This window comes from Bos taurus, chromosome 10 (genome assembly GCF_002263795.3).
Source record: "Bos taurus isolate L1 Dominette 01449 registration number 42190680 breed Hereford chromosome 10, ARS-UCD2.0, whole genome shotgun sequence".
Taxonomy (NCBI): domain Eukaryota; kingdom Metazoa; phylum Chordata; class Mammalia; order Artiodactyla; family Bovidae; genus Bos; species Bos taurus.
Window position 1 is genome coordinate 85,530,965 of NC_037337.1, and position 14,511 is coordinate 85,545,475.

Sequence of the window (14,511 nt, forward strand, 5' to 3'; positions counted from 1 at the left end):
AAAATTTTTCCAAATATGATATAAAGAAGGTCATTCAAACAGAAACATGAAGAAAACTGTACCAACACGTATCATAATTTGTTGAGTAATGAAGAATGATAAAGAGAAAAATCTTAAAAGCAGGCAGAGGAAAAAAAAAAGACATGTAGAGGAAAAAAGAATAAAAGACTTCTCATCAGAAAATATGCAAAGTAGTAATAATGGAATGAAATCTTTAAAATACTGCAAGAAAAAATCTTGTCAACCTAGAATTCTCTATTCTGCTAAAATACTCTTCTATGATAAAGGCAAGATAAAGATATTTTCTAGACAAACAGAAGCCATGATAATTTGTCTCCAAGAAACATACACTACAGGAAATGTTTAAGGGCATTCCAAGCATAGCTGACAAATCAATAATAGAAATATAAATAGAATACTAAAAAGTGCCTTGTTGATCCAAAAGGAGACTGGAAAAAAGGAACAAATAACATATGGGACGAATAGAATTACCACCAAGATGATGAAATCATAAATATAAATCATAAATGATCAAATGTACTTGAAAGTTAAGAGTGTAGATCTTAAATGTTATCACCACATACACACACACAATTGCCATTATGTGAGGAGATAGAGATGTTACGTAGTCTTACTGTGGTAATCATTTTTCAATATATACATGTGTCTAATTATCACATTGCATACCTTAAACTTACATACATGTCAAAAATAGCTCAATAAAGATGGAGGAATATATAAATGGTCTAAACACATCAATTAAAAGATAAGGATTATCATTGGATAAAAAAACAAGGCTCAACTATATTCTGTATATAAACTTAAATACAAATACATGGATATAAAACTTAAATATAAATACATGGATACATTAAAAATAAAAGGATAGAAAAAGATATTCTATGCAACATTAATAAAAAGTAAGCTGGAGTGACTATACCAACATCAAAGTAGAGTTCAGAGCTAGGAATATTACCAGGGAGCAAGAATAGCATTTCATAAAGGATAAAAGGGTCAATACATCAGAAGAGAAGAGCAGAATCAGTGAATTCAAAAAAACCATTCTTTGAGAAGATAAAGTGGATAACTGTCTCGATTGACCAAGTAAAAGAGAGAAGGCACAAATTACCAACATCAGAAATGAAAGGAGGGGTATCATTTCATATCCTACAGACACTAGAAGGATAAGATAACTTTATTCCAATAAGTTTGATAACTTGGTTGGAAAAGACAAATTTCTTGAAAGATGCAACTTTTCAAAATTGACTCAAGAAGATATGGAAAACTTGAATAGCTCTACATCTAATAAAAAAAATGCATTTGTAGTTAAAAACCTTTTTACAAACAAAACTTCAGCCCAGATGGCTTCACTAATAAATTCTATTAAATTTTTTTTCTTCCAGTTTTTTTGAGATATAATTGACATATGGCTCTGAATAAGTTTAAGGTATACATTTTATGTACATCATGAAATGATGACCACAGTAAGTTTAGTGAACATCTCATATAGATACAAAATTATAGTAAACAATTAATGAAGAGTTAAATAGAGAGGGAGAAAGTATTTCCCAGCTCATACTATGAGGCCAACTTAACAGGAAAATCAGACAAAGATTAGAAAATCAAACTACAGATACTACCTCATGATCACAGGATACAAAAATCCATAAGAAAATGTTGACAAGTCCATTCCGGCAATATACAAAATAATACATTATGATGGAGTAACTAGTAAAATAAGGAAAGACAGAAATCAAAGGCATACATTTTGGAAAGGAAAAAGTAAAACTGTCTTTATTCATAGATGACATGATTGTTTACATAGAAAACTACGGAATCTGCCAAAAAGCTGCTGAAACAATAAGTGAATTAAAGCAAGATTTCAGGACGCAAAATCAAACTACAAATATCAAGTTTTATTTCTCTAAACCAGCAACGAACAATTGGTAAATGATTTTTTAAAATAAATACGACATGAAATTCTTAGGAATAAATTTAGCCGTGTGTGTGTAAGATGTGTGTACTGAAACCTACAAAGCATTGCTGAGAGAAATTAAGGAACTAAATAAATGGAGGTGTACACCATGTTTATGGATCAGAAGCCAAATATTGTTATCATTTTAATTCTCTCTAGATTTATCTATGTATATTCAGTGCAATTCCAATCAAAATCCTACCAAGTCTTGTTAAGAAATCGAAAGCTAAATGATTCTAAAGTTTATATGGGAGTTCTAATCCTGTCTCAACCACTTATTAGCTGTATAAACTTGGGTCAATTATTTAACCTCTCTGTGCCTCGTTTGTAAAATGGGAATGGTAAATGGCACCCATTTATAGGATATTGTGATGATTTTAAATAATAATGAGTTAAGTGCTTTGAAGAGTAACCCAACATATAATCACCATTAAGAAATGTTAGTCATTGTGGTTCAGCACAGACTCTTCACTGGGTGCTCTAAATTTTGAACGATGTAGAATAAACATGTTAACAAGACAGTGATGCCCAGTTAGGTGGAATTTAACTGGTGGAACCAGTTAGGGCTGAGCAGGTTCTATGTAATGTGTGGAGCAGGTTACAGTTCATTTTGAGCAAGAGGTGAGAAGTGTAGCGTCAAGTCAGTACCAAGGAAAGATGGCACTAATTAGAACAAGTAAGAACTTTGCTTTGCAGATATATTAACAATGTAAGGATGTGTTCAGATCAGAAAATGATCCTACTCAAATGGCTACACAGGATTGAAGGGCAGTGAAGTAACTAGTGAGACAATTATGGAGACTTTTACGGTCTCTGTGAGAAATTATACTATACAAATCACTCGTGTACTGAGTTTCTGAATTTTTTAATCTCTTCAAAAGATGAGACTGCATAAGAGTGAGCGTTACTAATCCTGTATGAAGTTGTATTCAATAAATACATACTGAATGAACCAGTTGACTTCCCTGGTGGTCCAGTGGTTAGGACTGTGTTTCCAACACAGGGAGCGCAGGTTCAGCCCCTGGTCAGGGACCTAAGATCCCACATGCCACATGGCATGACCAAAAAAACAAAATAAATTTAAACATTTTTGTTTGCTTACTATTATTTATTTATTGAAGTATAGTTGATTTATAGTATTGTGTTAGCCTCAGGTGTACAGCATAGTGATGCAGTATTTTTGTAGGTTATATTCCAATATAGGTTATTGTAAGATAATGTATATAATTTCCTATGCTAAGGAAATGGGAATGTGTTACTTGCCTTTTTTTATTGATTTCTTTTTTAAATTTATTTTTAAACTTTTTATTTGGAGGATAATTACAATGTTGTGTTGGTTTCTGCTAGTAATGTGAATCAACCATAAGTATACACATATCCTCTCCCTCTTGAGCCTTCGTCCCACCACCACCCTCTGATTCTACCCGTCTAGGTTGTCACAGAGCAGCAGGCCGAGCTCCCTGTGTTATACAGCAACTTCCCACTAGCTAGCTGTGTTACACATGGTAATGTGTGTATTTGGATGCTGCTCTCTAATTCGTCCCACCCTCTTTCCACCAGAGTGTCCATTGTGTGGAAAGTCCATTATCCACATTTGCGTCTCCATTCCTGCCCTGCACATGGGTTCATCAGTACCATTTTTCTAGATTCCATACATTAAAAAAATCCGTATTCTTACCTACAGAGACTAGCACAGTAGTGAGCACATGAAAAGTCTACAATTAAATGCTTTTGTGTAAGTGAAATTATCTACATTGTTCATCATCTGTGTTAGGATTGCTAATTCATTTGTTACATTTAGCCAGTTATTTACGTGTACTGAGGATTACTTAAGTTTTCATAGAAATCTTAATCTTTCAGTCCATGAATTTTGATAGGTTTAAGTATATAGCTTTGTTAAATATTTCTGCATTTAATGCATTTGCACTAATCTAATGTACTTACATTAAATTTAATTGCATTCTGACTCCCTGGGATGAATATTTAGTCATTAAACAAAAGGAACATTTTTCAAATAGTTATTCATAATGTCTAAGTAATCCAAGTACCATACTTATTTTAATTCAAAATATATACAGTGTCTTTGCTTTTAAAAGTACATCATAAATACAAATTCTGATATTAATCTGAAATTAAACAGTTGAATTTAATGAAGTATATATTTTCTTGAAGTATATTTGATTTTTTAAAATCAGGAACAATTATTGGTTAGATTTTCAGTCAGTTCTTTACCAAGAACAAAGTCAGGAGGAAAGGGCTATTTTTCTTTGTGCCTCAGGGTAGAGGTAAAAACTGAATGCCTGAGCCTTTAGTAGAGAAACCCAGGTTCTGTTACCTTGTTTCTTCACTGTGTGGAGTCTCTCTATCATGAGTTTCACTTGAATTCAAGAGGTTTTTTATACTCCTGAATTTAAATTTTGCACAGCTGTTACACACCACTGATTTTAATGAAAACAGCATTATTGAGATATTTTACACAGACTGTAAAACTCATCCATTTGAAGTGTACAATGAGTTTTTATAAAGTTGGCACAAAAGTAATTATAATTTTTGCTTTGTTGCAATTTGGCCTTTGATATTGAAATACATCCTAAATAAATGTGGTTATGTTATATATCATTTTAATACGTATTTCTCGCTTTGTGTTTTTTTGCTAATGACTTATCACTTGCTGTTTATTTTAGACTAGGGAAAAGATGTTAGACAAATACCAAGTTCAAGCAGTTTTCTTTCTTTTTTCTTAATATATGTATTTATTGAAGTATAGTTGACTTAGTGTTTCAGGTGCATGCCTAGGTGATTCAGTTACGCACATACACAGATATTACTTTTCAGATTATTTTCCGTTACAGGTTCTTATAAAGTATTGACTATAGTTCCATGTGCTGTACAGTAAACCTTTGCTGCCTGTTGCGTATCTATTTTTTTTAATTAGAAATCTAGCATTCTGTTCATACTACTAAGTCAACTAAGTGGAATCAAAATGTTATAGATTTTTTTAGTTGGGCCAAAATTCATAAGTTTTCTAAAGTATATGTATTATATATACTATTTATATATATATATGTATACAAAAGGTTTTCTACTACATCAAGCAGTTTTCTTATTCAAGTTCAAACTGGGTGATAAAGCAACAAAGACAACTCACAACATCAACAGCGCATTTGGCCCAGGAACTGCTAATGAACGTTCAGTACAGTGGTTGTTCAAGACATTCTGCGAAGGAGACGAGAGCCTTGAAGATGAGGAGTGTAGTGGCTGGCCATCAGAAGTTGACCACATCCGAGAGGATCATCAAAGCTGATCCTCTTAAACCTACAGGAGAAGTTGCCAAAGAATCAACATTGATTCTACAGTCATTTGGCATTTGGAGCAAACTTGAAAGGTGAAAAAGCTTGATTGATGAATGCCTCGTGAGCTGACCAGAAATTTTTTTAAAATCATCGCTTAAGAGTGTTGTCTTCACTGCCTTATGATCCAGCAATCCCACTGCTGGGCATACACACTGAGGAAACCAGAAGGGAAAGAGACACGTGTACCCCAGTGTTCATCGCAGCACTGTTTATAATAGCCAGGACATGGAAGCAACCTAGATGCCCATAAGCAGATGAATGGATAAGAAAGCTGTGGTACATATACACAATGGAGTATTACTCAGCCATTAAAAAGAATACATTTGAATCAGTTCTAATGAGATGGATAAAACTGGAACCTATTATACAGAGTGAAGTAAGCCAGAAAGAAAAACACCAATACAGTATACTAACACATATATATGGAATTTAGAAAGATGGTAACAATAACCCTGTGTACGAGACAGCAAAAGAGACACCGATGTATAGATCAGTCTTATGGACTCTGTGGGAGAGGGAGAGGGTGGGGAGATTTGGGAGAATAGCATTGAAATATGTATAATATCATGTATGAAACGAGTTGCCAGTCCAGGTTCGATGAACGGTACTGGATGCTTGGGGCTGGTGCACTGGGACGACCCAGAGGAAGGGTAGGGGAGGGAGGAGGGAGGAGGGTTCAGGATCGGGAACGCAGGTATACCTGTGGCGGATTCATTTCGATATTTGGCAAAACTAATACAATATTGTAAAGTTTAAAAAAAAAAAAATGTTGTCTTCTCTTATTCTACGCAGCAATGAACAGTTTCTCAATCAGATTGTAACATGAGACGAAAAGTGGATTTTATACCATAACAGGCAACAACCAGCTCAGTGGTTAGACAGAAAAGAAGTTCCAAAGCACTTCCGAAAGCCAAACCTGCACCAGAAAAAGGTCATGGTCACTGTTTGGTGGACCTGCTGCCCATCTGATCCACTACAGCTTTCTGAATCCTGGCAAAACCATTATATCTGAGAAGTATGCTCATCAAATCGACAAGATGCACCAAAAACTGCAATGCCTGCAGCCGGCTTTGGTCAACAGAAAGGGCCCAACATCATACAACCAACACTTCAAAAGTTGAACAAATTGGGCTATGAAGTTTTGTCTCATCCAGCACATTCACCTGACCTCTCAGCAGCTGACTACAACGTACTTCTTCAAGCATCTCAAAACTTTTTGCAGGGAAAATGCTTCCACAACCAGCAGAATGCAGAAAATTCTTTCCAAGAGTTCATTGAATCTCAAAGCACGGATTTTTATGCTACAGTAATAAATTTATTTCTCATTGGCAAGAATGTGTTGATTATAATGGTTCCTATTTTGATTAATAAAGATGTGTTTGAGCCTAGTTATAATGATTTAAAATTCATAGTCCAAAACCACAGTTACTTTTGTACCAACCTAATAGTATATTCACAGAAGTATGCAACTGCTGTGACAATCTAATTTTGGAATATTTCCATCACCCTGAAAAGAAGCCACATAACCATTAGCCGTCACTCCCGTTCCCCCAGTTCCACTCCCCAATCAGCCCTAAGTGATTGTTAACCTACTTTTTGCCTCTGGATTTCACTCCTTTTTATTGCCAAATAATATTCCATTGTATGGATATGTCACATTACTCATCAGTTGGTGGACATTTGGGTATGTCCACTTTTTGGCTATTATGAAAATGCAGCTATGAATATTCGTGTGCAAGTTTTTGTGCCATCATTTTAAACTTTCTTTTGACGTGGGATGTGTTTGTGTAAGTTTTGCATTGGACTCTGTGGATATAATTTTAACTAGGTGTAAATACAATATATATCACCCAATATGTATATCAATTCAGTTCAGTCACTCAGTCATGTCTGACTCTTTGCGACCACATGGACTGCAGCACACCAAGCTTCCCTGTCCATCACCAACTCCCGGAGCTTGCTCAAACTCATGTCTGTCGAGTCAGTGATGTCATCCTCAGCTGACGATGGTGATACAATCTTATCCTCTGTCATCCCCTTCTTCTCCTGCCTTCAGTCTTGCCTTGCATCAGGGTCTTTTCCAATGAGTCAGTGCTTCGAGTCAGGTGGCCAAAGTACTGGAGTTTCAGGTTTAGCATCAGTCCTTCCAATGAATATTCAGGACTGATTTCCTTTAGGATTGACTAGTTTGATCTCTTTGCAGTCCAAGGGACTCTCAGGAGTCTTCTCCAACAACACAGTTCAAAGCTTCGATTCTTCAGCACTCAGCTTTCTTTATAGTCCAGTAATATCTAAATACATTTTGCTTAAACTTAAAGATAACTTAACTGTTTATTGATCTCTCCTTTGTATTCTTGAGTCACTCAGAAACTGAGTAAGCAAAAACATAAGTCTTTTGATTTCATCATTCTCAGTATTGGATTCTATTGCGAAGCTCTAGAGTTGGATATTTCATATCTTGAGCTAGGATGGAGAATAGCATATTGTGAATCTTTTTGCAGTTGGCTGACTGTAATGGCTAACTGACAGCAATAGGTCATACCCTCTGTTTTTTTTTGTTTCTTTGTTTTGCCTGCTCCAGGTCTTTGTTGCTGCGCATGAGCTTTTTCGCTAGTTGCCGCATGTAGGTTTCTCTCGTTACGGAGCATGGGCTCTAGAGAGTGTGGGCTCAGAAGTAGCGCCTCATGGACTTAGTTGCACCATGGCATGTGGGATCTTAGTCCCCCAACCAGGGATCAAACTCGCGTCCCCTGTATTGGAAAGCAAACTCCTAACCTCTTGGAGCACCAAAGAAGTCCCATGTTTTGTTGTTATTTTTAACCTTGGTCATATATTCTTATTTTGTTTTTGCATAGAGTAAAACTTTGGAAGAATAGAATGCTTCTGGCACATAGAGATTCATTTCTTTATTGACATTTAACCTCAGAGATAGATACATCATTGATTATACAGATGAAGTGAATGTACCCAGTAACTCAAGCTGAACTTGGGCAATCATTAAGAAGGTAATTCAAACAATGTGATTAATGTTAGAAATATTTAAGTGTTTTATTCACATTGTCTTCTGGCCTTTGACTCAACTCTGGATTTATTAGAAATAATACTCCTCAGTCAAATCAGAACTAGATTACTAGGGGCTTAATAAATAGTCTTCATTTAAAATAAACTTTTTAGCATGCTTCTCTACTGTCCAAAAAAATAAGTGTTAGGTTTGTTTGGTTAAAGGAATGCTAGCTTATTAGAACCAACATGAATAGAGAGGAAAAGACTAATCTAAAATGTGGTTTTTAGGTAGAATTAGTTCAGGTTGATCTTAGAAGCACAGAATTTTTAACTCATTAAGGTAGTATCCTCCACCCTGGATTTCATAAATTATGTCTTTTGAATAAGAAATAAAAATGTTTAAAACTTTAAGAGAGGAGGAGGAAATGATAACCCACTCCAGTATTCTTGCCTGGAAAATCCCATGGATAGAGAAGCCTGGCGGTCTACAGTCCATGGAGTCACAAAGAATCCAACATGACGTAGCAACTAAATAACAACATCTGTTAGTTAATTTGGTGGGGGGAAATTCTTTTACAATGTACTGTGCTTAAAATATCTTACAATTTTATTTGTCAATTATACCTCAGCAAAGCTGAAAAAAAATTTTTTAATAAATTTTAAGGGAATTCCCTGGCGATCCAATGGTTAGGACTTCACATTCTCATTAGTGATGGCCCAGGTTCGAATTTTGATTGGAGAACTAAAGTCCCACAAGATCCACAGTACAGCCAAAAAAAACTTTACCAAATAAAACTTTTAAAATAAATGCATAGTAAATGTTTCCATTTTTTCAAAAATCTTGTGAAAACATCAGTCTTAAAACTCCACTTGGGAACAAATCATTTGACTTAATTGTGGTTTGGTTGTTGATGGTCACGACTTTTGCTTAACCAAATATGGTAAATAATTATAATTGGTTTGTTTCTGCCAGATTTGCGTAGATCAGATTTGTGACTTGTTTAATTTCTTAAAGCAGGGCCATTTCTTTTACTACTTTGCTAGCCACAAGAAATCCCAAACGGTCCTGGGAATTAAGAAAGTACTTAGAATTTATTCTAAGATTTATTTCATAATATTCACTTGATTTTTACCCCGTGGCCTAGTGGAAAGCATTTAGAAAGGCTGTCCTTAGTTTGCCGCGTCGTTCCTAGATACTGTATTCCTAAAGGGTCAGTTCAAGTATCACTCCTTTTCTGAAGCTTTTCCTATCCATCCAGCTCAAACCTTCTGCAGATTTGATTGTCCCCATGTCTGTCTTTGAAATGTATTGTTTACTCCTTTTATAGCTTAGATGACATTATTTGATAATTATTTATTTTCCAGTCTGTCTTCTGCCAGATTCTCAAATTTAAGGATTATATTATAACCTTAACACTAAGTATAATGCATGGCACTAGAGATTGAGCTGGAGTTTTGATAAAAAATTCTTATCCTTGGCTGAATTTTAATTTCTCCCTTTGTGGCTCATAGAGAAGATAGTGTCAGTTTTCTGCATTTAGTTTTATGGTAAGAAGTATGCTTTATGATCATAATTTTAACCAATTAAAATTTTATTAATAATTCTTTTAGTAATTAGAACTAGAGACAAAATCAGAGTCTGGCTAAGATAGGTCATGTCTGATTCTTTGCAATCCCATGGGCTGCAGCTCACCAGGCTCTTCTGTCCATGGGGTTTTTCCGGCAAGAATACTTGAGTGGGTTGCCATTTCTTCAGGGGATCTTCCAGACCCAGGGATAGAACCTGCATCTCTGGTATCTCCTGCATTAGACAGGCAGATTCTTTATCACTAAGCCACCTGGGAAGCCCAGGTAAGATAAGTTAGTGGTCCTCAAACTTTGAGCTTGCATCAGAATCACATTTAGAAAACTAAGATCAATGGCATCCGGTCCCATCACTTCATGGCAAAAATAGATGGGGAAACAATGGAAACAGTGACAGACTTTATTTTCCTGGGCTCCAAAATCACTGCAGATGGTGACTACACCCATGAAATTAAAAGGTGCTTGCTCCTTAGAAGAAAAGCTATGACAAACCTAGACAGAATATTAAAAAGCAGAGACATTACTTTGCCGACAAAGGTCCGACTAATCAAAGCTATGGTTTTTCCAGTAATCATTAATGGATGTGAGAGTTGGACCATAAAGAAAGCCGAGCGCTGAAGAATTGATGCTTTTGAACTGTGGTGTTGGAGGAGACTCTTGAGAGTCCCTTGGACTGCAAGGATTTCCAACCAGTCCATCCTAAAGGAAATCAGTCCTGAATATTCATTGGAAGGACGGGTGCTGAAACTGAAGCTCCAATCCTTTGGCCACATAAGGAGAAGACCCGACTTACTAGAAAAGAGCTGCCACAACTACTGAAGCCCACACACCCTAGAGCTCATGAGCTGAAACTAGAGAAGTCACTGCCATGAGAAACCCTCACACCGCAAGGAAGGGTAGCCCCTGCACTCTACAACCAGAGAAAGCCTGCACACAGCAAAGATGACCCAGTGTAGCCAAAAGTTAACAAATAAATAATCTTAAAAAAAATAATAATGGGCATGTCATAAGAACTTGTTGATTAGTTGAGGAAACAAGTTTAGAACTCTGACCTTTGATTTTTGTTGCCAGTGGTCTAGCATCTATAAAATGCTTCTTTTCTTTTTCGCTTCTTTATTGGCTTGAGTGCAAATAAAATAAATGAAAAATGTGTTTTAAATTTAATTATTAAACATTATAGTAAATGTTTATATACTGTCTAACCAGATTTCCCCTTATATTTTGCCATGTTGATCACACATAAGTTGTTTTTAAGATCTTAAATTATCACCTGTACTGTCAATGAAAGAGTGTTTTTTCTTTCAGCATATGCTTACTATAAGGCTTCCCTGGTGGATCAGTGGTAAAGAATTCACCTTCAAATGCAGGAGGCATGGGTTCAATCCCTGGGTTGGGAAGGTTCCTCGGAGAAGGAAATGGCAAACCCACTCCAGTATTCTTGCCTGGGAAAAGCCGTGGACACAGGAGCCTGGTGGACTATAGTCCATGGGGTCACAAAAGAGTCAGACACAACTGAGTGACTAAACAACATGCTTATTATGTTAACTATATATAAACTCTCTATATAGTTATTATATATAATCTATATATTAAACTATATCAGATCAGATCAGATCAGTCGCTCAGTCGTGTCCGACTCTTTGTGACCCCATGAATCGCAGCACGCCAGACCTCCCTGTCCATCACCAACTCCCGGAGTTCAGTCAGACTCACGTCCATCGAGTCGGTGATGCCATCCAGCCATCTCATCCTCTGTCGTCCCCTTCTCCTCCTGCCCCCATCCTTCCCAGCATCAGAGTCTTTTCCAGTGAGTCAACTCTTCGCATGAGGTGGCCAAAGTACTGCAGTTTCAGCTTCAGCATCATTCCTTCCGAAGAAATCCCAGGGCTGATCTCCTTCAGAATGAACTGGTTGGATCTCCCTGCAGTCCAAGGGACTCTCAAGACTCTTCTCCAACACCACAGTTCAAAGGCATCAATTCTTCAGCGCTCAGCTTTCTTCACAGTCCAACTTTCACATCCATACATGACCACAGGAAAAACCATAGCCTTGACTAGATGAACCTTTGTTGGCAAAGTAATGTCTCTGCTTTTCAATATGCTATCCAGGTTGGTCATAACTTTTCTTCCAAGGAGTAAGCGTCTTTTAATATCATGGCTGCAGTCACCATCTGCAGTGATTGTGGAGCCCAGAAAAATAAAAGTCTACCACTGTTTCCACTGTTTCCCCATCTATTTCCCATGAAGTGATGGAACGAGATGCCATGATCTTCGTTTTCTGAATGTTGAGCTTTAAGCCCACTTTTTCACTCTCCACTTTCACCTTCATCAAGAGGCTTTTTAGTTCCTCTTCACTTTCTGCCATAAGGGTGGTGTCATCTGCATATCTGAGGTTATTGATATTTCTCCCGGCAATCTTGATTCCAGCTTGTGTTTCTTCCAGTCCAGCATTTCTCATGATGTACTCTGCATATAAGTTAAATAAACAGGGTGACAATATACAGCCTTGATGTACTCCTTTTCCTATCTGGAACCAGTCTGTTGTTCCATGTCCAGTTCTAACTACTAAACTGTATAGTTATTATATATAGATTAAACTCTGGAGTTTCCATGAAGTGGACTACTATACACAGTATAATGTAATTTTACGGCTGAGGATATTTTTATGTTCTAATTCACAAATGTAAATCAGATTTTTCAGAAACATCAAAACTGGATATTTGAAAAACACAGATGGTTAACTAGCTGTAATTTCAACTCACAAGTAAACTAACCATTACCATATTGTTAGGGACCTGGGCCCTTGGCCCCTTTAATCAATAGAAATTGATACAAGGCCAGATAAGAATTCTAGTCAGGGCTTCATTAGGGCTGTGCTGCAGCATGAGGGAGGGAAAACAAGGAGCAGGTACTCTTGCTATCTCCCCAGAGAAGCTGCTTGGGTCCTTAAAGGGAGTAACAGCAGGGGCAGGTCTGTGAACTGGGCAGGAGGCATAGCTTAGGTGATCAGCCCACTCCATGGTGACACTGTGTGCAGGGATCCTACATAATACCCTGCTTTTGCTCTCCACCTCTCAGAAATGGCAGTTGGTCCCAGGTCCTTTTTGTATCCTCTTGTTCATAACTGTCCTAACTGTAATTGTTTTCAGTCCATTATTGTTTCTTTGTATTCTGTTGCTCAGAGAGATGTTAGTCCAGGTGCAAGCACTCTGGTTAAAGGTTCCAGGTCCCTTTAACATGACTACCTAGGTAGACACATCATACAGTCAAGTTCTCACCTTGATGTGATGTTCTTTTGCAAGAAATTCAGGGATTTTCCTGGTAGTCCAGTGGCTAAGAATCCACTTTGCAATGTAGGGGACTCAGGTTCGATCCCTAATCGGGGAACTAAGATCCTGCATGCCGTAGATATACTAAGCCCGTGCACCGCAACTAAAGATCCCTCATGCTGCAGTGAAGATCAGAGATCCTGCTTGCCACAACTTAAGACCTGATGCAGCCAAATAAATAAATAGTTTTTTTTTTTTAATTCATAATCAAGTGAAAACAGTAATTGTTGTACATTTGTACTACTACATGATTTTAAAGGAAAAAGATTTTTAAATTAAGCCTTGCTGGATGAATATTATCAGTGAAATTCACTTGGTCGTGTCCTATTCTTTGCGCCCCCATGGAATTCTCCAGGCCAGAATACTGGAGTGGGTAGCCTTTCCCTTCTCCAAGGGATCTTCTCAACCCAAGAATCAAACCCAGGTCTCCTGCATTGCAGGTGGATTCTTTACCAACTGGGCTGTCAGGGAAGCAAATACTATATATTGGGTATTTTTTCCAAGTCATTTAGGGAAAATATCTTTAAAAGTCTCTTCCACTGATGAATTTATTGTCTGGTCAAGTTGAGAACATGACCCATACATATGTGAAACTACATTGCAATCAATTAAAATCAAATTATCAGAACAAGTAGTTTGTTTTAAATTGGATAAATCATCTATGAAGTAAGAGTGATCCAATTAAAGTAGGATTAGGGAGGTGATAATTTATATTCACAGCTGTTGATGGTGTGAAATTTAGCTGGACTAGTGAATTGGCTTCCCTGGTGGCTCAGACAGTAAAGAATCTGCCTGCTATACGTGAGACCTGGGTTCAGTCCCTAGGTTGGGAAGATCCCCTAGATAAGGAAATGGCAACCCACTCCAGTATTCTTGCCTAGAGAATTCCATGGACAGAGGAGCCTGATGGTCTGTATAGTCCATGGGGTCCCAAAGACTCAGGTATGACTTAGCCTCTAACAAACACGCTGATGAACGTTTAGATTAAGCTATTCATTTCTGTAACTTGTTAGCTATTGGACTGGTCTAGACCTTAAAGTTACTCTTACTACTGACCCTAAAGCTTTATTTTTATTTTATTGAAGTGTAGTTGATTTGCAATACTGTGTTAATTTCTGCTGTAGTGACCCTAAAGCTTTTTCAGTTCAAAAAAATTTCAATTCAAAATTCAATAAATGAGTAACCAAGGACTTATTCTTTCCACCTCCCAAAGAATTTTATAGGAGCAAAATGTTGAGCAAGAGAGCTGCACTTGTAGCTATTTTATG

At 36.9% G+C, this 14,511-nt stretch overlaps 1 protein-coding gene across 7 annotated transcripts in view; it reads left to right on the plus strand.

Annotated features, from left to right (window-relative positions):
* LIN52 (lin-52 DREAM MuvB core complex component) overlaps nt 1-14,511 on the plus strand; it is a 112,711-nt gene that overhangs the window by 82,824 nt on the left and 15,376 nt on the right. Inside the window, exon 6 of one of the 7 annotated variants that reach the window (XM_024997863.2) lies at nt 6,121-6,723. Coding sequence (XP_024853631.1) covers nt 6,121-6,149 — 29 coding nt within the window. The 3' untranslated portion in view covers nt 6,150-6,723. 7 annotated transcript variants of the gene reach the window in all.